A 26,538-nucleotide genomic window follows, 5' to 3' on the forward strand; every position below is an offset into this window, starting at 1 on the left:
AAGTGCAGAATCAGTAAGATGGTGCATAACACAACAGTCGGGAGCCTCTGTCCACGGTATCTTTTAACCCTAATCCGACCGTCGTGATACTGCAGTCAGAAGCATGATTGGTCAGAAAATGACATAATGCTATTGGGATGTCAATTTCTGCCATTCCATGCACCACTTCAAACGCAAAGTGTGGTTTAAAGTTAAGCGAAGCAATGGACGCCTAGCGGGCAGTTCGTTGTACAGTAAACAACGTCGAACTGTTCCTGTAGCTTCAACTGTTACGTTATTATAGACTGCATTCATTGTAATATGGTTTCGGATGTGACATTGCGCTAGATCAAGGTTATACGCACAATATGCTTTTTTTTTTTTCCGTGGAGTGGCGCGTCGAGGCGGTTTCAAATCTCTTGGCTGTCAGTTGTGTAGTTGTTGTGACTCACTTGTCCGACAGTAACATCAAGCCCACTAAATTCTCCGGGCGAGTAGTACAATACTGTGCCTGCCGTTGGCAACAGCCAACGGCACAATACAGGTGACTGGACGATTTTGCCGAGTTCCGCCCCCAGTTTTGATAGCGAGCAAGCCGGGGTGACGCATCCGAGGATTTCCATTTCCCTCTTCCCCTACCTCTCGATTAATTAATTTAGCGATTTAATACATTTACACAATATGCTTTTTTTTCCCGTGGAGTGGCGCGTCGAGGCGGTTGCAAATCGCTTGTCTGTCAGTTGTGTAGTTGTTGTGACTGACTTGTCCGACAGTAACATCAAGCCCACTAAATTCTCCAGGCAAGTAGTACAAGACTGCGTCTGCCGTTGGCAACAGCCTTGAGCACAATACAGGTGACTGGACGACTTTGCCGAGTTCCGCCCCCAGTTTTGATAGCGAGCAAGCCGGGGTGACGCATCCGAGGATTTCCATCCCCCTCTTCCCCTACCTCTCGATTAATTAATTTAGCGATTTAATACATTTACAAATATCCATGCTTTCTCCGGAATTTTGAACCAGGGCTCTTCGGTCTTCGCTCATCAGTATGCCGGTTCGGCGGTTTGTCAATTGCTCCCTTCTCCATCCACCGATTCCATATTTGCTTGGCTGTTGCTTAGCTACATACGACAAGATGACCGATTTTTCCAAGAATAATCATCAGTCTCTGCTGCAATTATTCTGCCTCGGTCGAACTCAGAAACTTACTCGAATGATGCTTGTGTTTTTTTACAAAGTGTACGGAAGCTGGACACACAAAAATTCTTACGAAAGAACATTTCACGTTATTCGGAACAGCAGTTGTAAAGAACGCAGCAGTCCCCCATGATATGCCGCGTGAACTGAATCATAATCATTAACATATTCCATCGCGGTATACACATGTTGCAATTTTCGTGGATGCTTCCGTCATGGTGTTGCATTTTTGATAGCTAGCAGTTGAATTTGCAATTGAAGATTCAATCAGCATAAATTGAAAGCAATTTATTTAAATTAGTAACACAAGTATCATGTACATTAAAATCATCAAAACTTTCTGAAATGATTAAAGAAGCAAAACGCTTAATAAGATATAATATAAGCGTATCCTTTACATATTAAAATAACAGAGTATAAACAAATACAAATTTCAAACATGGAACTCATGTACAACCTGGAAAATACAGAAGTGAAAAGGCATAAAGGAAGATAAATCTAAAATTAGTGAGTACAAAAAAAATGTTTGGAAGTTTTTGTTTCACATTTGTTAGGTCATGCGTAAGAAATTTTCTGATATTTATTAACACATTACTGAAAGATATTTTGTTTAATTTCACTGCGTTTCCAAAGTGTTACGAAACTGAAAATTTACATTTTGTGATAATTTTTCAGCTAGTGTTTTTGTGTTATAATGATATTTAATATTTCCTCTAAGTTTACTTTTAATTCAATAACAAGTAAAATGGAAAAAAGGACAAAATGTCTTGCTAATAGCTGTGACTTTCTAGTGAACGTAATAAAACAAAGCTGTGTAAAGAAATAACGATTTTGGATAAATCGGATATGAAATAAGCAAGGGTAGAAAAAGTGTTATCATTGCATTGTGGATTTAACAATCCTAGAATGAAAGAATTTATGTTAGTTTGATTTAAGCGTAGAAATATTTTATAAGATACTAATTTTTTTTTTTTTTTTTTTTTTTTTTTTTGTTTGCAGTTATTTACAGTAGAACTTTCCTATATAGTTAGAAGGTAGCAAAAATTCTAAATATTTAACAGTTTTGTGAATATTTAATAGGAAATTTTTCTGGATAATATCATAGAATAGTGTATTAAAATGCTTGATCCGAATCGGAAAGAATATTTGCATTCATCAAGAATTTTTCTTCGTTAGTCCTGTATACAGAAGTTTATCTCAGTAGCATGAAAAATTCCTTTTACATTGCTACGTACGAATTTAGAAGACTCAGATATTTCTCGCGTTATTCATTTAGTAAAAATAGCTATAGTTAAATTCTTAGTCTTAAGCCTTAGACCTTTGTCTTTACAATTCAAAAAAGCTGTCTGTTTTCGAAGTAAAACATTCTTTCACACCAAAATAGAATTATTTAATTACTCTTTAAAGTTTATGTATTAAGATATTTCAAGTATAGAATTTGCATATTCTTTCTCAGCTTCTCAATATGATAAGAAGTGCTTAACTAAACAGTGTACTTATGACAACCTTTCGCCATTTTATTAGGGCGCAGATTTCGCCCAGTTAATATAGAATTTCTTGAAAAGATCGTGACGATTATAAAATTTGGATACTAATAAAATGCTGCAGCCTCAGTTTTTCTCATAAGATCCTGGAGATGGAGGAGAATTTCTAGATATCTAAAGACTACGGGGAAGAAAGTAAATCAAAATGGCATTCTATGGCATTTGAAAATGGCGCCTCTCATCCAACAAAGAAGCTCGCCACGATCGAACGCGTGCTGTTAAAAAACGCTCTCTCGGAAATGTGTAGAGCTAGAACACATTGTCGCGCGTCTTTGAGAAAAGTAGATGTAAAATAAAATGCACAAATACAGCATTCAATGTTGCAGAAATTGGAATGTCTTTCAACTCCAGGATCTTACTCTTACCTTTCAAATCACATCTTTACTGAGGAAAAATAATTATCATTATCTGTAAAGTACACCAAGCATTTAGAATAACTCATCATGCTATATACCAGCAAAATAATGAATAGGTCGTCACGCAGAAACCTGCACTACAATTCGTGCTGCCAGAATTCCAGCTGTAATGAGTGATAATTCAGTAAATAACACTCAAACGATTTCAATTTTCGAATTAGAGAACATTTCTTATTACGTTATTTCTTTGACTATTTCGTTGCACTTTAAACTAACCACGTTTTATTAAAGACGCGAATACACACTGTTCTTTATTATAATGCTTCAGGCGGGTTTGCATACCGAAGTTCGCTTTCGAAGCCACAGTTTTTTTCTCGTGAAACCGAGATAGAATTATATTAATTGTAAGGTCAGTATTTTCCGATTTCTGTGCTACGTTGTTCACACCTGAAGAGTAGAAATCAAATACAAAATCGCAGCCAAAAATCAAAATTGAAAATTAAGTTTCAAACATACGCGCGTTGTTCCAGATTGTATCAAGAAAGCGTTATGTTTTCGATCTCAATTACTTGGGCGAGTTCCACTGAAGGAAAAAGGAGTGCCACTTCCGCCATCAATTCACTTTTCTTGTTGCCGAATCTCAAACATAAAAAAAATGTTCTTCAGGTGTAGAAAAACGTGCACAGTCAGTCACAGAATGTCTAATATTTCATTCATTACGACATTAAAGGATAAATCTATTGCGCTTTCAATTCATGAAAAGCAATAATTTTTAATAATTTGATAAATATTATTACATTTTTAAAATATGATTTCACTTTATTAAATAAAGTAGCAACGCAGGAAATATTTTTATATTTCACCTGCTGATTGTTTATTTGAAGTTCTTCAACGTGAAATTTAAGCATAATATTATATTACTTGTAACAGGACTACTTGCATGTTGCTTTTTCAAAAACTACGCTTTTATATTTCAGGCAACCGCTATGTTGCCACTGGAATACGAAGGAAATATAAATATTTTAAAATTTTTAATGGAGGTATTCTGGCAATTAAACATTAGTGAAGAAAACAATACAAAAAATCGTCTGTTCCTTAAAATTAAAACTGTGATGAATGCAATATATTCTGCAAATGAAATGCGTGTCTTTGTGAATTGATTAGCTTACTCGAAATATTTTAGCCTGGTAATTAGTTGATTGTAATCCGCAATTCAAAAGGTAGGTTTTTCCTACCTTTGTTCACAAATTAACTTCCAGAAATTTATAATAAAATAAAAACAAATTTCTAAATCCAGCTAGAGACTACAAATATGCAATAGTCACAGTTTGTGCGATCAAAATTAAAAGAATTATGCTGTATAGTAAATGGTTATATTTGTGTTAACATTGTTATATATCGTTCTATCCAATATTATATATACTTCCAGCTAGTAAATCTAAAATGCATTTTGCGAAAATTTTCGAAGGCGTTTAAGAAAACTTTAAAAGGAAAGGAAAGTAAAATAATAAGGAATTTAATACATATATGTTATTATACACTTTGCGCAAATTTTCACTGATATTACAATTTAGTAATAAAATAATATTTTCGTTATCAGCCATGACGTAACAAATGGGAAAATCATCATATTCGTCTTTTTTTTTTTTTTTTTTTTTTTTTTTTTTTTTTTTTTGTTCCTTTTTCCTTTTTTCCTTTTTTTTTTACTGGCCTCATCCTGCATGCTGTTTTTATATGTAACATGTTCACTGTTGGATAAATAAATGAATAATACATGCCCATATAAAAATTAAAAACACTTAATAATAGCATATGACATCACAAATAACTAAAATAATACACAATTTATAGCATCAACACAGTAAAGGTTTAACTTCATTTATATATTTTATACATGTTTTAGGCGAAAAACATGTTCTTAAGAAAGTGAATGTTTTTAAAATTCTTAAAGGTCATATATTAATTTGCTCAAAAATGTTGCAACAGAATCTTTATGTATTTCAATACAGATTTCGTGTCAGGTTTTTATAAATTTAACCAAAAATTCTGCGATTTATCTAAACCAGGTAATACCAAACCATCTTGTCTATTTAAATTTGAGTAAAATTACTTTTCAAAATGAATTATTAAATTCCAAAATTAATTATTTGTATAATTAATATTATTATAGTAAAGGTACTTTTCAAAATTAATTATTCCTTTCTAATTAACATTTATTCACATTATGAAAATACTATTAGCCTTTATAAATTTTTGTTCATATTGTCATTTGCTTAAGATATTAAAATGATTTTTAATAAAATGAGAGATTCTATTATGTAAATTGCTTGCTGGTTTTTAAAAAGAAAAATATTCCAAAATTATTGCTCCCAGAATTGACGATTTTACCAGCAGTCCTTTTTAATATTTATACACGACAGTTATATGCTTTTATGTACGTCAGTTATATGATTATATAAAATATTTTATAAAGTCCAGAAATCTCTACTTTTAGAGGTTTCATGAATTTAATGCATTTCTTTCATTTATTAGCAATTAATATTTTGAATTTTACGGCATTTAGAAATCTTTTTCTCCCGTTACTAATGTAATGTTTTTTATAGATTTTTCTTATAAAGTATTTCAAAAGTAGAGATGTTCTTACATTACTCCTAGTTATGAAATGTTAATTTATTAGTCCAAATTTTTTTAATATAAAAAGCGCTGATTTTTAAATTAAAGGGAGAAAAGTTAATTCCAGAAATGTTGCAGTTTTGTTTGCAGTTCCAGTTGTAGTTTTGGGATTAATGTTCAAAAGAATTCTTTTCCAAGATTTTTGGATTGTTTTATAACATTTTCCTAGAACATTTATCAACAGAGCACTAAAAAGTTATTTTTGAGCAATTATTAGATGATTTCAAAAGCTTTTTGTCCAGCGAAGTTTGATATGAGTAAAAAATATTTTCGAATCTGAGTGATGTGAATTAAAAGCCACTTATTTGTTAGCATTTCATAGCCTTCAAGTATTATTTTTAATTATTTTAAAATTTTTAATTGATATTTATAAAAGTTTTTTAAATAAATATTTTTTTAATTTGTTTTAAATTCCTTGAATCATATTTTTCGCCTCGGTATAATCAATTATATTGTTTGTCTGGAAAAAATATGAATACTTCATGAAAAAGGAACACTTTGCATTACTAGTTAACTGTACAAATAGTGGAACGTCTATATTACATGTGACAGCGCTATCTACGAAGAATATATGCAAATTAACATTTTCTTCGCAGGACTAAGTTTTTTTGGAAAGTAGCTGTAGCTCCATCTAGTGGACAGAATATCAAACGCCACTCACAGTATAACAAAACAAAAGAAACCACAGTTCATTAGAATTTGAACATAAAAGTTTATGAACCATAAAAGATAATTTTTTTTCTTTGGCATCCAATTCGAATGTGATCATTCATAAATTAATGCTTGTAAAGCGGTATTTAAATCTTCAGTAACTGTATTTTAAAATCCAAAAAATGCATTGAATTAAAGAAAAAATTCTTTAAAGAAGTAACTAATTCAAGAAAAAAATTATCGTAGGTCTTTTTTTTTTCCACTTGCCAGAATAAGGAATTTATTACATAAACGAAAAATAAATGTTTAATCTTTCTAATCAAACGTGGTTTCACATTAAAAAACTAAAACACACAACATGTAACACAGAATAATCAGGTCTCTCAATGTTTTTTTAGTTACTAATTATATGCAAGTGCGCGCGTTATCAATTAATTCGAAGAATTTTTTTTTTATGTGCATTTAAGGCAACTCCATATCATGTCTATGTCAATGAACATAAAATGATCATCTGGAACGATATTTCAAGGAAGGTTGATTAAAGTTTGGTAAGCTTGTCGTAAATTCTATAGTCGTAAATTTTACACATGAAATTAGAAAATTCTAAATAGTTAACCGTTAACACTGCGATGAGTGATAAAATTTTTAATGAAAGTTGCACATAATGTAAATTATAAATTCTTCCGAGGTGCACAATTGTTTTTCAATTGATTCTTTCATTGTAAAGTAACTTCGGAAAAAGCAAGAAGAATCAAGGAAAGCAATCATTGGGCAAAATCTGAAATTAATCCTATTTACGAAAAACTATTTTGCGAATATTTTTAATAAGGATGATTTTAATGAGCTGTACGAAAAGAAGTTTTAGTAAATTGCTGCATCACTAACAAAATGACAAAATCACTATAATCAACCTCGATTAAGGGTCCTTCCTAGAGAAACATGGCAAAAAACGCGAAGACGTTTGTGCTAGTTCAAATATGTTCCATGACTGATCTACGAGAAAATTTTAATAATTAAAATAATTTATAATACTGCTGTTCCGTTAAAGGGCAAAATTAATTAGAATATTTGTGATGGTGGTACAGAATACAAATACGATGTGAAATAATTATTAACAAATCTCACAAAAAGTAAAAATTTCGTTGAAATGAGAGTTGTAAATTTCTGGTGTGTATGAAAACACTAATTCTAGGAATCCTATGAACTTTTATCTGCATTCCTAGTCTAAAATAGTGATAAAAAACAAAAGAATTTCGATTCAAGTTTTGATGAAAATAATAAGGATATTTAACCGTTTTTGGTCTTAATCATTTGTAGGCAGTTTTAAGTATATTACAAGCAAGTCTCACCAAACAACAACATTATACAATAACAGCAAACATCTAAATGAAATAAATTTGAATTTAACAAAAATAAATTATATCTCGTATATGAAAAGATGCTCCCAATTCACATCCAATCATGTGAGGCAATCAGGATTGTTAAAATGGAGTCATTTATAATTCGTGAAACCATATTGATCTTACGTTCTGTTTAACTTACAGACTAAAATTCTTCATTTTGTAAAATTTAATGAAATTTTAATTTAAAGTATAGAAATTTATGAATATAGGAACTAAATTTTCTTTAAATTATTTATATTTAGAAAGGAAATTCTTAAGTATGCTTCGCTTTCGACTAATCAAATTTTTTTAGTATTCCAAAAGCAACCGTTTCATATTGCCTAAAATAAATCTAGAAACAGCGCGATTAATGTAATGAAATGCCGAATATATCTAAAACCATACTGCTGTTGCCATGCGTGTGAAATGGGGGATCTTTTGTTAGTAACCGAGAAACGAATATGTCTTGTGAGCGAAAAGTAGGCACAAGATCCTCCAACAAGATGGTAGTCCATCCTCATCTTGCGCAGACTTTTAGGCGACGTCAGTACCTTACGCAGTTCATCACGTGATTTGATGTGATGTTACAATAGAAATAATAATTGCAGAATATAAGTTATGCATTTTAAAGATTATTTACGTAGTAATTTTTAGACTATGTCAAGAAGTTGAAATGGGAAATTTACTATTATTATTATTTGTTTAGTTTAGTTGGAGGAAGCTTTTGCATCTCAGTACACGTTTAGATTCGTTATCATTTTAACGGAAAACGTTAAAAAGAAAAAAAACTTAAAATAAAGCAGTAAGTCAGTGACGTCACCAACATAAGGGCTGAGACTAAAACCGTTGGTGACTATTGTACTTGGCAATAAAACTGTCCTATCAACCAAACCCCTGCATACATAAATACGTGTATCTGATTTTTTTTTACATTCACAGATTATTAATTGCAGCCTGCAAAAACATAATGGCTGGCATAGCCAGCTTCCGAATGGTCATTTTCTACAAGAAGAGTACCGCCGTTTACTTGACTTTCATCATAATGGTGGACAGAACAACTCCTGCAAGCAGTCCAATCCAGCTGTGGGGGTTAAAGGTGCCAGGTGCGGCGTTGCACCCATCACTATCACAACTACAGTACTGTATCAGGACGTTGAAAGTGCCGGCTCGTTTGAAGCAGTCTGAACCTTCTTTCTCACTGTTCAAAAAGCCACAGCCACGAACGATTCGGTAGTCATCTCTCACTAAACGAGAAGAAAAAAGAAATAGGGTTACAGTCATAATTACACGAAATAAAATAAAATTCTTAATAACATTTCAATATGTGCTTCTAGAATCCACCTGTATTTCCAGAATTTATGACATGTCGAGAATTTAAGGGGTATCAGAAACACCTATACCGACAATGTTAAATTGGCCATTTTTGATGCACCTTTTCTCAAAATCTGCTGCAGATACAAGCTTGAATTTTTTTCTGTAATTAAAGTATACCTATCTGATTATACTGAAATGAGCTTTTGAAACATTTTGAATTTTAGAGTAAATTAGAGAATATTTTGTTAGGCATAGTAGAATTTAGCACTTTTCTCACACAAAAAAATAAAAAAAAAATTTTTTTTTCAAAGTTTATTACAAAGAGCTCATTTCAGTAAATATTAGGGAACCTCATAAATAAGCCATAAAACGTTTAGATACCTGTGAGCAGTAGTTCCTGAGAAAAGGTACATCGAGTATAAAAAAATCACGTTTGGAGAAAAACGCGTTTTTACTCGTATGTAAAAATCATCATTGATCAAAGCAGTAGATGACAAATTAAAACTAGATTTTTTTTACAGTTCTAATTTTCATAGAGATTAAGGCATGGTATTTTTAGAAAGATAAAAGTGTATAGAATTTGAAAATGCAAAAATCCGAAACCACAATTTTTTGAAGATTTTGGGGTTCCAACACCCCTTAAGACATGTCTGCCCATGTCCAGAATTTAAGACAATTAATTTCCTTGAAAGAATGAAAATGTTTTACAAAGAAAAAGTTTCCAGGCAACAGATACACAGAGGTAAGAAAAGCAAATAGGGGATCAACCCCCTTTTTTTTTCCATGCCGTACAATTACACTGAAAAATGAGATAATTTAAGTTTAGTATTTATAAACAAAACTTTTTTTCGGTGTGAAATATGTGAACTTGAAATTGAATAGGTACACTTTATAATCAGATTATTTGTTTAAATTTTCAGTAAATGACTATTCATTTAAATTGTCAATGAATTCTGTTCTTAAATAGTCAAAGAAGCTAGAGGCTGTTAGCGAGCCAAAATTTGACAGGGACACTTAAGCATTACTCATTGGTTTAAATTCGGAAACTTGAATGGCCACTCTCTTACGCTCAATGAGCTAAAATATTCACATTTTCCTAGGTCTTGCATCGGGAATATGACCAACAGTACATGTTTACAACGCAGTCATTGGTGTCTTCATGTCCAATCAGTGCTTTGTTACAATTTCAGCAATTGAATCCACGACCTTCATCGTCAACCGAGTGCGCTGAGATTTGAATTTAAAACTTTTTAAAAAGGTTTAAAATAACCTACTTATTTTCAAGAGAATTTTGCCGCCTGAATTTCTCTTTTTCAGCAAAGAATAAGTTTTTTTAAAGAACAGCATTCGTTTGAGTAGTTCTGACTCCATAGTTCTCCATCCTAGCTATTTCGATAATGCTGTCCTTAGTGAAAACTAAAAAATTCAAATTTTCTTAGTGTTCGGCCTGTTCTTTGAAGTAATCATTTATGGGGTCGGAAATGCCTTTATGTAGCAACAATTGTCTCAAACAGTTAATAAAAAAATTGCAAAGAAAAACAGCAAAAACCAATCTATGAGATGAAATCTGTAAATATATTTTTAGAATATGGGATTTATTATTAAAATCATTTAACAAATCTAATAATTTTTTGGTTTAAAGAATATGAATCTAAAATTTAGAAAATAACCCTGCATAATGTGCTCAGTAATCCACCGCGAAAATATAATAGTTGTGGACGAAATGTCCTGGAACATTCTACCGCCAGTTCAGGTACATTTTACTCTAGAAGGATAAGTTAAACATCCGAAATTGTTGCATTTAGGGAGGAGGGCTGTCGAAATGACAGCGACAGCATTGAAATACGTTCATCCTAACCATTATTTACCGATAGCCTTTAACCAGTTAACTGTGGCGCTCTCGTTTAAGAGTGCGCACTGTTTTGTGTCGCCAGAATCGAACCATGACGAGTATCTGGTAAGATATTGGATGAAAAAGATGGGTTTATTTTATAAAATTGAGAGTTTTATTACTAATATTGACTTATTTTGTTAACGTAAGCATATATTACATACATATTAAACTAAAAACGCAATCAATTAAATTAAATATTATACATATAAAAGTAAGAATTTAAATTCCTGCTGTGGAGTGCTATTCAGCGAAACAGGGTACTATACACAATGGGACTTTGCAAATCGACCACCAGTAACGCGATTCCTTCCTGATCTTACCGTCTGTAGAAATGCGAACACCTTCGCATAGGTTTTTTTTTTTTTTTTTTTTCCTCCATGTTCCAGCTATATAATCCGAAACATGATTCTTGCCTAATCGGCTTATATTAGGTCTAAATGGCCGAGTTTGTGTCGATTTATTTCTATAAATTGGATATGTCGCAAAAGTGTCTTCAATAAATTTGAGCAAAAAGTTGATACGCGATAATGTTCCATTATTTTTTTATATAATATGAATGCATTCAGACGCATAGTGTCTAAGAAATAGAGAAATATCTTTTTGTAGTACTTTTTGAGTCGTTTTCTTGCTGTGGAGTACGCTAGGCTAATTCCATCGCTTCACCCATTTTTTTGTTATAATCAATCCCTAGCTCCGGTTTCTTTGTTATTATTTTTCTTTTCTCTGTTTCTATTACGTTGTCATTATGTACTGTACTTACTAAATAAACCTCCCTCTTATCTTTCCATTTCATTAACATAATATACGCATGACGAGTATGCTCGTCAATACACAAAATCGTGTCGCTTCTCGATAACAAGTATACTCGTCAATCACACTTAACTGGTTAAAGGCTCCTAGTTCTTAGCCGCTTCTAGTTCACTTTTTCATTAGTAGATAACGTTACGCCTTTTGTTTCTTAACATGTGGTTAGAAATTCTTCGAAGCTTCTTTGTTCTCGGGTAAGTGTACGTTCTTCTTTGTCTCAATTATCAATCGCAACTGAAAAGGAAGATTCTATTTGATCTTCAAAACTAATTCTTTTCCCAATGGCAGGCACTTGCCACTCCTAAGGCCAGAAGTGGTGGTTAATATTGTGGAAGCACCTAATAGGTGTCCACCATTACCTCCTATGAAGGCACAGGCAATTTTACATCCATGCATTCTTCGGGATTCGACCTCAGGCCCTTCGGTATCTCAGTCAGGCTTCCCTAACCACTATACCGTCTGTGTACTTAAGTCTGTTACTTTTAAGTCGACAGTTAGAGACATGGAAAGCGCAATTTGAATTTAGTCAATCGGCGCAGTAGAACGGGAGATATAGAAAAGCTCTTTTTTTTTTTTTTTTTTTTTTTTTTTTTCTTGCACAGTGTACCTATGTTGAGAAACTTTTTTGTAATTTCAGAACACCATTTGTACTAACGTTATGCTTTATTTAGTATATGACATACGGCTAATCCATAAACTGTGTTTGCCAAAGCAATTCGCCAAGATTACTACAGTAAAAAAAGTATTTTTTAATCAACTTTGTGACCGAAGCTAGGGAACCTCGAGTGTCGTGATCAGAAGTTTCTTCTTTCGTATACATGTCATTTGATAACTATTATATTCAAACCTTTACTGCGTCTTCTTAAATGCCTGTTAAAATTGTGGCAGGAGAAAAGACAAGCAAACTAAAAATTTCAATTGTAAGTGCAAACTTGAAGTCTGTTCAGATGGAAGAATCCAGTCGATTATAAACCTTACCCTTCTGGAGGATTTTCCGACACACAGTAGCCTGCTGTTGAGGGAAGTGCTCGAGGTTCCTCTGGTTGCAATCTGTAAGGGCGAAGGTCGCGTTATTGAATGGATCTCCACAGTCTCTGTCATAGCGAGAATTGCATTCCCAACACTTGATAGCAAAGCCTGAAACAGAGACATTAATCAAAATAAATAATCACAGTATATGCAAATGTGAGGGAATTTACTCAGCCCAAGGCGTACTGTGTTCATTCCAAGCGTACATAGCCCCCAAAGCCTTTAACTAAAAATTAAGATACTTACGTATTATCCCGTCAACTATGAAGCTGTCGCCAAGCAGCGCGATTTAGCGCCAATTATGGACAAGCGCGACGTAACAGCATACTCACAATTATATGTTGCTTTCGTTTAATAAACCCCGATTGATTCTTGATAAGCCTCTTTTGTGTTTATGAACAAGGATATAAATTAACTGTTAATGCTATATTTTCTCCCTGGCATTTTGAAACAAATGATTCAAAATTTGGCACCTTTTTTCTACAGAACCGTAAACAGCTGATTATTTAAAAAAAATATGAGATCCTACCATCGAAACAGTGTGTATCAGTCGGTACGAGATATTCAGCTGAATCTGGTCAACAAAACAGTACCAGATTAGAGCAATTGCATGCAGAAAGTTTGTACTTATAGCATCACAAAGAAAGCTTCCGTCAAAATCGGAGGGCTTAACAAAATAGCAAAAATCGACGAATGCCTTTTTATGAAGCGCAAAAACAAAGCCAGTGTGATACTAGTCGTTAATTATATAAAAATATATCAGTTTCTTTAGATTTTCACAGCTCTGGCGGAAATAACTATAACGGTCGAGGGCATAATACGTAAGTACCTAGAAGGTAACTAGCCAGCTAACTACACCATAAGACATGATATATTTAAGGAGATACAAAGAAAACGTCTCTCGAATCTTATCTCCTGATCACACATATAAAACGTTCGTTCTACAATCTTTATCGACTTAACTACTGATCTCACAGTCATGTACACTGCGGAGGGGGAATCTACTTTTTATATAAAAAGACTAACACTTGCACAGGATGACTGATTACTGATTGTTAATGGCAAATCGTCAACTCGTATAAGACAGCAATGTTGCCCATCAAAATTATTAGAACTCTATGAACTTAGGCACAATTTAATTTTGGTCGAAAATATTTTTTGAAAAAAAAATCTGGAAATTTTCAGATTCTATATTACTCCCAAAGGGGCTTGTTTTAATGTTTTGTGTGTTGTCTTTATTTATTTAATATCATATTCCACTTAAACCATAAAATTCAACTCAACAATTACATCGCAAAATAATTTAAAAAGAGCATAGCTTTAGAATTTCCGATACACAGTCTCGCGCCTTGGAGATAATTATTTTTTTCAATGCAGTGTTGCCACTGCTCGCTTTGAAATCGTTGAGTTTGTCAATCAAAAATTCGTTAGAGTTTTACAAAATATGAAATAGATAATAAAACAAATACCAAAATCCGGCTTCCAGATGCCCATATTCGGGTGGAAATGTACGTTATTCAAAATTGCATGGCTCTAGGTACCTTTGTTTTACCACAATGCGAGAAACATACATACATTTATGCCGATTCTTCATTATTTAATTTTTTTAATATAATACGCAGCTGTAATATTTGGTGGCAAGAGTTTGACAAGTGAACCGACAGTTATTGTGAACGAACGCCAAAGCGAAATTAATAGCCTTCGGAACTAACACCCTTTGGGATAAAAAATTTAAAAGTATGGAAAACCACACAAATATTTCTCTTTTCTTCTAAAATAAAACAGTATTTGCAGCTGTCCGTTAATGAAACTGAATCTTTACTATTAAATAAAATAAAAACTGAAAAAGAATTTTGAAAATTCTATATGTTTCTGCATTTCTTTTTGGAACGTAAAATGGTATAAACCAAACGCTTTCAACGTTTTCTGCCCCATGCATACCTTTCACTACTGGTAGATGGTTTTCTTAGAATCAGTTTTACATGGCTTGTAATTCTTTCCTAGCTATTCGATATGCTCACGAACTGTTAAAATCTGTAGCATTTTTATTAAGAATCAATGGCGCATTTCAGCAGAAAACTGCATGCAAGCAGTAGTCACATTTCTTAAAATAATGCCACCACTGACTGCACTTAATCGTTACTCACCCTTGAATTGGTACCATGCCCATATAATGGAAATGCAGAATGGCCTCCCAATATCTGGAATGTAGCTTTTTCTTTGGCTTCAAGGATGAGTGATTGATTTGTGTGGCTTATATGACTTGTGAAACACAACTCAAGTACGTAAATTGATTATCTAATGACTATTAGCTACCCTAGGCAGTCTCGTTTGAAGCTGCTGATGAAAATCTAACAATTACTGCCTAAGACTCTAAGAATGTAGAAACTGCATGCAAGTATCAATCGCATTTCTCAAATGAGCGCCTACTAAATAAATATCACCAAGTTACCATGGTAACGTAGATCCACAGACATATAGGTACTTGAAAATGCTTGAAATATTATCAGGTTGGATCTACGGGCTTATTTAGAGCCTTTTCAAACAATATCGGATATTTTTAACGGTCAAAGGAGCATGGCGAGCGATTATCGAAAGCATATATGACATTTATATACTTGAATGCCGAAACAGATAGCGAAATGCATTGCTAGAAGTGGTGCAGCCGCTTCATATTAGCCCACTTAGGAAGGAGGCACTTCCAGACCTGGGCAATATGAAGCTATGACCCAACACCTACAGACGATTCAAGAAGGCATAACCTCCCCGTCAACCCAGAGGGGACAAAATTGCACACAAAGTTTATGGATCACAAATCAGAAGCGACCGGCAAGCAGTCACCTACAAAGAGAACGAAGTCAAAGACTGTCCCCCCTCCTCAGTGTTGACCAAGTGCAGCCAAACCTCCAACGACAACCTTGATTACTATTAGTATAAAGGTTCACTTACAAAAGGTAATAAATTTATTCTTTCTCTCTCAAATCTGCCATTTTCCTATTAATCATTTACGCAAGCATGTTCATAAACGTCAGAACTGCTGCAGTATTTCTTGGTGTTGCAATCTCAGTTTTGCTCAGTATATTATATTACAATTCTAAAGCACGGTGTTGGCACTATTATATAATACACTCTGGATTCGTAGTTAATCTCCAAGCTATTTCAGTCAAAATCCTTCCCCAGGTAAAGTGCAGACGCAATGGTTGCTAGGCAACGGCAGCCCCAGACACCTTCGCGGACGATCGATACATCCAACGAATGACAAAAATTTGGGCGTTTGGCCTTTCGGTAAAGAATCTATTTTTAGAGCTACATTTTGGCACGTACGGGTGCAGGCACACACTGGGTTCTGTTTCAGAATTCTGGTAATAAGGTTACCATCAAAGCAAAAGGTCCTTCCTTTATTTTTTTAATTAAGAAAAAAATTCTAATACTTTGACTTTTCTTTCTATTAGTCCGTGGAATCAAATTTAATAATTCGGAAAAGAAATTTCTATGTTATTTTTTTGGCTGTATGCTAATCTCCTTATTCTATATTAGTTTTAAATTTTTACCTTGAAATCTTGCCTAAAATCAAACGGCGAACCCTAGGTGTGCTCAGACCGGGCTCACCGATAATCTAAGACAACTGTATTCTTTGTTTCTCCGCATCTCATTGGTCAGTTCTTGGACAACAATGCTCGTTTCAGCACTCTTTTCGAAGCTCTATTCAATCAGTGTGTCCACTTTGGGCACACCCACAGAATTAAAACGATAAGTGCTATCTTCACAAAATGTTACTTGTGTACTCCTCTAGGCCTAATTAGACTGCCTACCTTTTTTTTTTTTTTTTTTTTTTTTTTTTTTTTATAAACGAAACTTCAACTTTAAAAGGTAGCGTGCTGGAAAGGGTTAACAAACTCGAGGGTTTCAAAGTGAGCTATGGCAACGTTGTACAGAAAAAACATTTTTATCTCCAGCGCGTGAGACTGCGTGTCGGAAATACTAAAGATATCTTCAATTTAAAATTATTTTGCGATATTGCTCTTGAACTGAATTTTACGGTTTAAGTGCGAAGAACGTGATATTTAATAAATAAAGATAACACACAAAATGTTAAAAAAGTCCCTTTGGGCGTAATTTAAAATCTAAAAACTTTTCAGATTATCTTTTCTTTTTCAGTCAAAAGGGACAATTGGCCCTGAAGGACTATTAATTTTATTTTGACATTTTGCGTTGAAAACTTTAAAAGGCTGTATCACTTTTCAAATCGTTGCCACCATATGTTATCGCTCTGTCTTATATTTGAAGAAATTAAATAATGAAGAATCTGCATAAATGTATGTATGTTTCTGGCATTGTGATAAAACAACGGTACCTAGAGCCATCCAAATTTGAATAATGTAATCTTCCATAGAATATGGGCATGTGGAAGCCCCCTAATTTGTTTTATTATGGATTTCAGATTTTGTAACACTTCAACGAATTTTTGATTAAAAAACTAAACGATTTCAAAGCGAGTAATGGCAACACTTAGGGGGAAAAAGCGTTTTTATCTCCAGGGATACAGTAGACTCTGTATCGGAAATTCTAAACATACACTCATTTTAAAATTAATTTGCGATATTGCTATTGAACTGAATGTTATAGTTTGAGTACGTAGAATATGATTTTTAATAAATAAAGGTAAGATACAAAACGTTAAAAAAATCCCCTTTGGACGTAATTTAAAATCTGAAACCTTTCAGATTTTTTTTTTCCTATTCTTAATAATTTAAACCTTAATTTCGTTGACATTTAAAAGTCTACAGAGCCTTTCTAACTTTTTTTTACTTATATGTTACGTTACATGGTATTATGTCACCATGCATTTAGACTCCAACCACCTCGGGAAGTGTTTTCATTGCGCCAAATATAAGATATTATTTTACCACGCCAAGCTAACCAGTTTCCACATTGTTGCCATTCGATACGATTTTTGATTTTTAACCTTTAAAACTAACTTTTTTAACACACTGAACTATTTAAAAGTAATAAAAAAATTTTCATAAATTTAGATCTTCATTTTATTTCTAATAATATATCTAACTGTTGTATTTTAAAATATATTTAATTCATAATAAAAAAAACTGATCATTTTAGAACATTTGTAATATTATTATAATTGATAAAGAATTTTTAACCACCGTTATTACGTACTTCACCATAGACTTTAGATTTTTAATTTTTTCAATGATTTAATTAATAAAAAATATTTAAAAATAGGATATATTTTAAGATACATTAATTTTATTCAGATGAATCTCTCGTAATAAAAAATAGGATATATTTTAAGATATATTAATTTTATTCAGATGAATCTCTCGTAATAAAAAATAATTTATTGCAATCAATAACCTTCCACGCGCATTTCTCACATTCCATTTATTAATACGTTATCGTACAGTTTTAGTTGCTTAAAAATTGGTCATACGTGCTGTTTTAATCGAAAAAGAAAAAACTAGACTTCATTTTTATTTGTTTAATTTTCGTTAGCTGTAAATAACTATCACCTTAGGGGTTTAATTCTAAGGCTTTTTCTTTACCTGAAATTGGGTTACGTGTTCAGTCAAACAAACATCGCTCGATATTACATCGCTCGATATTGTCTAAATTCCTTATTTTACTTAACTGAAACAAACATATTTTATGCCATCTTTACTAAAATAAAAAAAATAAAAATAAAAAAACGAAAATGGAAAAGGTTTCAGATTTTAAATTACGTTCAAAGCGGCTATTTTTAACGTTTTGTGTGTTACCTTTATTTATTAAATATCATATTCGCACTTACATCATAAAATTCAGTTCAACAGCAATATCGCAAAATAATCTTAAATTGAGCCAATGTTTAGAATTTCCGATACACAATCTCACGCGCTGGAGATAAAAACATTTTTTCTTTACAACGTTGCCATTGCTCGCTTTGAAATCTTCGAAATTGTTAATCAAAAATTCATTAAAGTTTTACAAAATATAAAATCTATAATAAAACAAATTTCAAATTTCAAATTTGGGCTTCCACATGCCCATATTCGCAGTAGGATTACGCCATTCAAAATTTGATGTCTTTAGGCACCGTTGTTTTATCACAATGCGAGGGACATACATACATTTACGCAGATTGTTCATTATTTAATTTCTTCAAATATAATACAGGGCGATAATATTGGGTGGCAACAGTTTTTTCTATACCAAAAATGAACTTTAATTAATCGAATATCTTCCATTCTGTTCGATGACCTTTTGCCATCTTTCTGTAACTTCGTGATTCCGCGCTCATAGAAATTCTGTTCTTTATCAGCAATAAAATTTAACCAAATGCGATTTGAGGTCATCGTTATTACTAAAGTTTTTCACCATTTAAGAAATTTTGTAAAATTCGAAATAAATGATAATTCGATGGTGCAAGGTTGGGACTATATGGGGGGAAGGGGTGCGACATCACTTACCAGCCAAGCACCAATAAATTTGTATGTGCTGCTAAAGATGTGTGACGCCTCGAATTGGCGTGGTGGAACACGATTCCTTTTCTCTTTGATTTGCTTCTTCCAATTTCATAAATTCTTGGCAGTAAACATTGATCGTTTGGCTATTTGGAAGCAGCTCAAAATACACATCACCTCTGTAATCCCGCCAAATGGACAGCATGATCTTTTTCTGATGAAATTTAATTCTCGATATGATTTATTCTGATTCATCGTGCTCTGACCATGATCTTCTTTGATTAATGTTATTGTAGATAATCGAGTTTTCATCAGCAGCGACAATTTGTTTTAAGAAACAGACGACTGCATTACATTTGAGACGCGTATAGCAAATATTAATCAAGTGCTAAGTAAATAGTATTAAAGTGTATTGCGCTCAGAGAATTTCTTTCAATTCATGCGGAACCGAAATATCGAGCTTCATAACGAATCCAAGACATGTGATTTTCAATTGTTGTGTGTGATACATCAATTCTGACACATGCGTTCTGTTAAGCATTCAACATCATAAACTTCGTACTTCCTTTTTTGAGCCTCAGCCGTTTTCTTACCTTTATAAAAATAAAAAAGTAAAATACATCCAAAAAATACCCAAATTGTTAATTTTACACCCCGTGTTAAACTTGACGATAAACTAACAGTTCCGAACAAAAATCCACGGAATTTTTCTATAGCAATCTAAAAGTGTTAATTGCAAAAATCTCAAAAGAAAATATTTATATATAAGAATACGAAAACGAACATAAAGCTATCTATTTATGCAAACCCAAATTGCGTTCTTTCCAATCTAGTACCAGGCCGAGCTACAACAGTGGCTAATGCTACAATTGCAGGAAACAGACAGAACTTCGACAGAAAGTGGTTCTGCACATTGTTTTGAAGGCTTAACTCATTGCTAAACTTCTTTGGATCTCTAGACTAGGCATTCTTCTGGGGATGGCTGCCCTCTTCTTCCGTGACCTCCACTCTCTGTGACACAGCCCAAAGCACGACCCGATTATGTAAGATTTGGACCTTAGTCATAACGACTCCAGAGCCTGTTCTTGCTTTTATGACGGAAAAAAAAAGCTTGTGAGGAACAATAGTAATAAAGATGCCCAATAATATGTAGCGATTTAGGCCGGATTTTGTTAGGCATTAATCAGGTTCTGAAGGAATCTTTTGTCCGAACTCATTTTACTATGTGATTTAGAATATCAGCAAGCTGGCACTGATCCTGACATTTCGGGACGTTTAAGCTGGAATTTCAGTTTGGCATTAATCAGGTTTTGAAGGAATCTTATGCGTCAGGCATTAATCAGGCTCTGAAGGAATCTTATGTCTTCAGGCATTAACCAGGTTCTGAAGGAATCTTATGCCTTCAGGCATTAACCAGGTTCTGAAGGAATCTTATGTCTTCAGGCATTAACCAGGTTCTGAAGGAATCTTATGTCCAAACTCACTTTACCATGTGATTAAGAATATCTTCAAAAAGGTAGCAAGCTGGCACTGATCCTGACATTTCGGGACGTTTAAGCTGGAATTTCAGTTTGGCATTAATCAGGTTTTGAAGGAATCTTATGCGTCAGGCATTAATCAGGCTCTGAAGGAATCTTATGTCTTCAGGCATTAACCAGGTTCTGAAGGAATCTTATGCCTTCAGGCATTAACCAGGTTCTGAAGGAATCTTATGTCTTCAGGCATTAACCAGGTTCTGAAGGAATCTTATGTCTTCAGGCATTAACCAGGTTCGGTAAAGTCGCTGAACACTGGTAGTTCGGTTCGAGGTTCGAATCCCGCGAACGGGCTGGCTGCATGGGTGTTTTCGTGGTTTTCCCCATGCATAACGTGTATACGAGCCAGTTTCCCTTAGAAAGTCCTCCACGAAAGGCATGCCTCCCCTTAGGCAGATAGCCCTAGTGTGCTTTGCCATAATTAAATACACCACCACACCACACCACCATTAACCAGGTTCTGAAGGAATCTTATATCTTCAGGCATTAACCAGGTTCTGAAGGAATCTTATGTCTTCAGGCATTAACCAGGTTCTGAAGGAATCTTATGTCTTCAGGCATTAACCAGGTTCTGAAGGAACCTTATGTCTTCAGGTATTAACCAGGTTCTGAAGGAATCTTATGTCCAAACTCACTTTACCATGTGATTAAGAATATCTGCAAAAAGGTAGCAAGCTGGCACTGATCCTGACATTTCGGGACGTTTAAGCTGGAATCTCAGTTTGGCATTAATCAGGTTTTGAAGGAATGTTATGTGTCAGGCATTAATCAGGCTCTGAAGGAATCTTGTGTCTTCAGGCATTAACCAGGTTCTGAAGGAATCTTATGTCTTCAGGCATTAACCAGGTTCTGAAGGAATCTTATTCAGGCATTAACCAGGTTCTGAAGGAATCTTATGTCTTCAGACATTAACCAGGTTCTGAAGGAATCTTATGTCTTCAGACATTAACCAGGTTCTGAAGGAATCTTATGTCCAAACTCACTTTACCATGTGATTAAGAATATCTGCAAAAAGGTAGCAAGCTGGCACTAATCCTGACATTTCGGGACGTTTAAGCTGGCATCTTAGTTTGGCATTAATTAGGTTCTGAAGAAATCTTGTGTCTCAGGAATTAACCAGGTTCTGAAGAAATCTTATGTCCGAACTCACTTTACCATGTGATTAAGAATATCTGCAAAAAGGTAGCAAGCTGGCACTGATCCTGACATTTCGGGAAGTTTAAGCTGGAATCTCAGTTTGGCATTAATCAGGTTTTGAAGGAATGTTATGTGTCAGGCATTAATCAGGCTCTGAAGGAATCTTATGTCTTCAGGCATTAACCAGGTTCTGAAGGAATCTTATGTCTTCAGGCATTAACCAGGTTCTGAAGGAATCTTATGTCTTCAGGCATTAACCAGGTTCTGAAGGAATCTTATGTCCAAACTCACTTTACCATGTGATTAAGAATATCTGCAAAAAAGTAGCAAGCTGGCACTAATCCTGACATTTCGGGACGTTTAAGCTGGCATCTTAGTTTGGCATTAATTAGGTTCTGAAGAAATCTTGTGTCTCAGGAATTAACCAGGTTCTGAAGGAATCTTATGTCCGAACTCACTTTACCATATCATTTAGATTATCTGAGAAATTCAGCAAGCAGTGTAACAGCTGATGTCTCGGGACGTGTTAAGCTGGAATCTCAGCTTGGGATTGCCGTTTGTCATGTCGTTAACCATGCACAACTTAAGAACATATAAACTGCATGAAGAACAGGAAGATTACTTAGAGATTCTTTATATACTGTTGTTGCTGTTGTTACTAATCCTCGAGTCCAGCTTTTGATAGACGAGGTCTACGAGTTTATTCACCTTCAAAAAGTCATAAACTAACATAGGCCTCCTCTAGTCTTGTAGGTTGCCTCATCGTGGCGAGGGTTGTCACTGGTTGGAATGGGTGAACTACATGTTGGAGAGTATTCTCCTGGTAGGGTCACCCAAGGGCGTGAAGGCCATTCCACTATACCCAGTGTAACGTCCTCAGCTATTTTCCCACGGACTCCCACGAAGTCTGGGAAAAGGAGACTTCAAATGGGCGCCAGAAGACCACCCTGATGACACTTACGAATTCTTGAGGTCGAACGTGACCCCCAGCAAAGTGCGGAAAGCATATTGTTTTTACGAAAGGAGAAAACTTTCATACAAGTTCTCACGGGTTGTGGAGTGTCCATTGTGTGTATGCGATAGACTGTCGCCAACTGCCTGTTTCTCGAAATAATTTAGATAGACCTCCCAAAAAGACGTTCTGAATTTTCCCACGGAAAATCTCAGTTTCTCAGGCTGTCAAGACAGTATCTGAGAACAAATCAGCGCCTGTTAACCAATGGAGAAATGCTCCGAAAAAGGCGATTAGCGAATCACTGCAGGAGACGCACAAGACACGCCCAGAAAACCTGGACATAAAAGCAGTGAGTGAAAATAATTAGAGAGATTAGTCTGAAGAATACGCAGTCGTTGCGTAGAGAAGAGAGAGCCTTTCTCTTGTATTTTAAGGCTCTTCCCGAGTCGCTAGTAAGCTTTAGAGAGCCCCTTTCTCTGTTGTGTATTTTACGGCTCGTCCCGAGTCGCTACTAAGCTCTGTCAAGAGCGGAAAAAGAAACTCTCAAAGAAGCGTAGCCGGACTTTTTCTCCGCTACCTCTGTTTGGACTTTGAACTCAAGTGATTATCGTTTCCTATGTAAACGGACTATTTTGCTAAGCAAACTACTTTGTTATGATAAGCAGTTGAACTTACCTTAAAATTCAACTTGTGTAATTTAACACCTATCCTTCAGTAAAAATAATATTTTATTTACGCTACCCAAAATAAAAATCTGACTGTTCTCAAATCGCTACACCAGCTAAACACCTACAGGCAAATGAGCTGAGTCAGTCTTCTACACGTCTGGTGCTCAGGTCTTTGGACTAACAGAGGTTGCATTTTTTCTCTGTCAATGCGTTATGCCACCTATGCCACCTTTATATACTGATGTGCGTAAACGAGAGATTCTTTATATACTGATATAAACGACTTTAATAATGTAGCTTTCTAAACCCCGCAGAGAATTGTGAACCATCCTATTTTTTAGTTTGAACTTCGACCCCATTCTACCCTTCACTGTATCTTAAAAATGTTGTGTGAGGAATGCTTTATCTTTCAAATATATTTGTTTCCTGCTTGATGCTTAATATACTGTTAATATTAGTATAATAGTCTTAATGTAATAACTCCTAATATGAGGTTATGCTTTTCTGAGAGTTATTCTCGATAAATTCAGTTTAAAATACAATTCTTATATACAGTAATGACATTTCCTCTTTTAAGGGAGAGTTTTTACAGCAAATGAAATATCCCACTGAATTTTTATTTATTACAGAATTGTTAATCTTCTTACTCCATTGATTCATGTCTATTTTTACTTCCTTCTGCAAGTAAAGGAAATAATGTAATCGCGAAAATTTTCGCGCATCATATTTCAACGAAAATATCCATTTTGACCGCTATGGAATACAATTTAACGATGTATTTGAGTGATATCTGTACCTAAGAACAGAATAAAGGACTCGTTTTCCTAAAACAGGTTTCAAAAAAGGATTTAAAATGGATTCAGAAGCGATTTTTTTCGTGGCATCTGTACGTATGTATCTCGCATAACTCAAAAACGAGTAGCCTCAGAACTTTGAAATTTTGTACATAGAACTGCTATAACATATAGTTGTGCACCTCCCTTTTCGGTTGCAATTGGCTACAGCAAAAGTATAAAAGTATATATATATACTCACTCTGTTACTCGGCTCCGTGAGCGCTCTTTTTTTCTCTTATAAGTTGGTAAATTGTGCATTTTTTGCTTTGAAAATAATTTAATTATGTTGTTCTTCCAGTTAAGGTTTTTATGCCTTTAGTTAATCTGCATACAATAGTTGTATAATTATTAACAATTTAAAAGTTGTTTAAGTGCGGTTAAGCCTAAGTTTTTTTTTACCATAGCAGCCATATTTGTTTACATTTTAAACTTAGCAGAATAGTGAATTCAGTTTCTGCACCTTCGGTGTCTTTTTGCCAGGTGTAATCAAAAGTAAACTTTCAGTTTTGCGCACCGAAAAATCTGCTTTCTTGCCATCCGGCCGAATTGCTTGTTTTTGCGTGGAAATTCTAATTTTATTTGTAAAATGTTTTTAAATTATTTTAACTGTATTTGGTATTTTATATTTTTCTATAGTTTTTAATTTTTGATAAAGATATTTTGAGGTTTCATGTATTCTTGCTTTACCGCGAAGTGAGAACTAAATTAATTGAAAGAGAAATATATCTGTTTTGAAATTGGGGGAAATAAGAGTAAATGAAATGCGGGAAAAATTGCGTATAATTTCATATTCTGTACAAGGAACTCATGTAGTGTACACATCAGATTTCTTTAAGTAGCGCTGTTATTATTTCATGACATGCGATTTGTCCATAGCGTGACTATTTTACTCAGAGCAACACGTAAATAATTTCCAATATAAAATCTCAGAAAAGAAAGATTCGGCCCTAAGGTATGTCACATATCGTGTTGGATACATTTGTTATTTATTGCTGTAATGCTGCATAGTTTTGCAAAAACTATTAACCGGATGAGATCTAAATTAATGCATTTTAAAGTATAGCAAAGAATATATAACTATACTCTGTGATACCTTGTGATTTAACCATATGAAAATTAAATTTAAGACCTTATGTATTTTTACTTCCTTGTACGAAGTAAAAAGGAAGTATTGTAATCGCGAAAAGTCTCAGGCAGCATATTTCAAAGAAAATATCCCATTTTGACCTCTTTCAAATGCAATTTAACGATGTATTTCCATGATATCTGTATGTAAGGACAGAATAAAACACTCTTTTCCTCCAAAAAAATTATAAAACTGCTTTAAAATGAATTCTGAAGAGAATTTTTCGTGGCGTCTGTACGAACGTATGTACGTAAGTGCGTACGTACGTATCTCGCATAACTCAAAAACGAGTACCCTCAGAACGTTGAAATTTTGTATATAGGACTGCTATAACATGTAGATGTGCACCTCGTATTTTGGTTGCAATCGGCCGCACCAAACGTATATAAATAAATTTATATATATATCCACTCTGTCACCCGGCTCAGTGATCTCAGTTTCTTTACCCTTATAGATTTGTAAATTGTACATTTTTTGCTTTAAAAATAATTGAATTATGTTGTTCTTATCTTCAGGTTAAGGTTTTTATGCCTTTAGTAAATCTGTATGTAATATTTTTAGAATTATCAACAATTTTAAAATTGTTTAAGTGCCGCTAAGCCTAATAATGTTTTTGATGGCGGCCATTGCTCTTGTTTACATTTGAAACAGCAGGATAGCGGATTTGTTGCCAAGCTAGAGAAACTTAGCTTCGCAACAACAAAGATAACACCTTCATTTATTATCTATTTCTGGAATTTTTTCGAAGAAATAAGCGTTTAAAATTTACTTCGTAATTTTTAATACAGCTATTTGAGTTTTTATGCATTTTTGCCTTGTCGCGAAGTGAAAACTGAATTAATTGAATGAGAAATACTCAATCGTCTGTGAAAAACTGTTTCTTTTTTGTTTTGTTTGCTTAATTTCTTTTATACATCGTTCTAGCTTTGTTATAGTATTTGATTAAACATGTGGCAACGATTAGATAATTCTTTAAATGATATAAATTTTGTGCATTCTG

At 33.9% G+C, this 26,538-nt stretch overlaps 1 protein-coding gene across 1 annotated transcript in view; it reads right to left on the minus strand.

Annotated features, from left to right (window-relative positions):
* Positions 1-1,446: 1,446 nt before the first annotated feature.
* The window catches only part of LOC118196540 (UPAR/Ly6 domain-containing protein crok-like), a 43,844-nt gene continuing 18,752 nt past the window's right edge, over positions 1,447-26,538 (minus strand). Inside the window, exons 2-3 of the mRNA XM_035368002.2 lie at positions 12,773-12,931; positions 1,447-9,023 (exon numbers count right to left, since the gene is read on the minus strand). Coding sequence (XP_035223893.1) covers positions 8,803-9,023; positions 12,773-12,931 — 380 coding nt within the window. The 3' untranslated portion in view covers positions 1,447-8,802. The remainder of the gene's footprint in view (positions 9,024-12,772; positions 12,932-26,538) is intronic.

Source organism: Stegodyphus dumicola, chromosome 3, assembly GCF_044657685.1.
Source record: "Stegodyphus dumicola isolate Sdum_Otavi_A_Nest chromosome 3, ASM4465768v1".
In the NCBI taxonomy this organism is placed as follows: Eukaryota; Metazoa; Arthropoda; class Arachnida; order Araneae; family Eresidae; genus Stegodyphus; species Stegodyphus dumicola.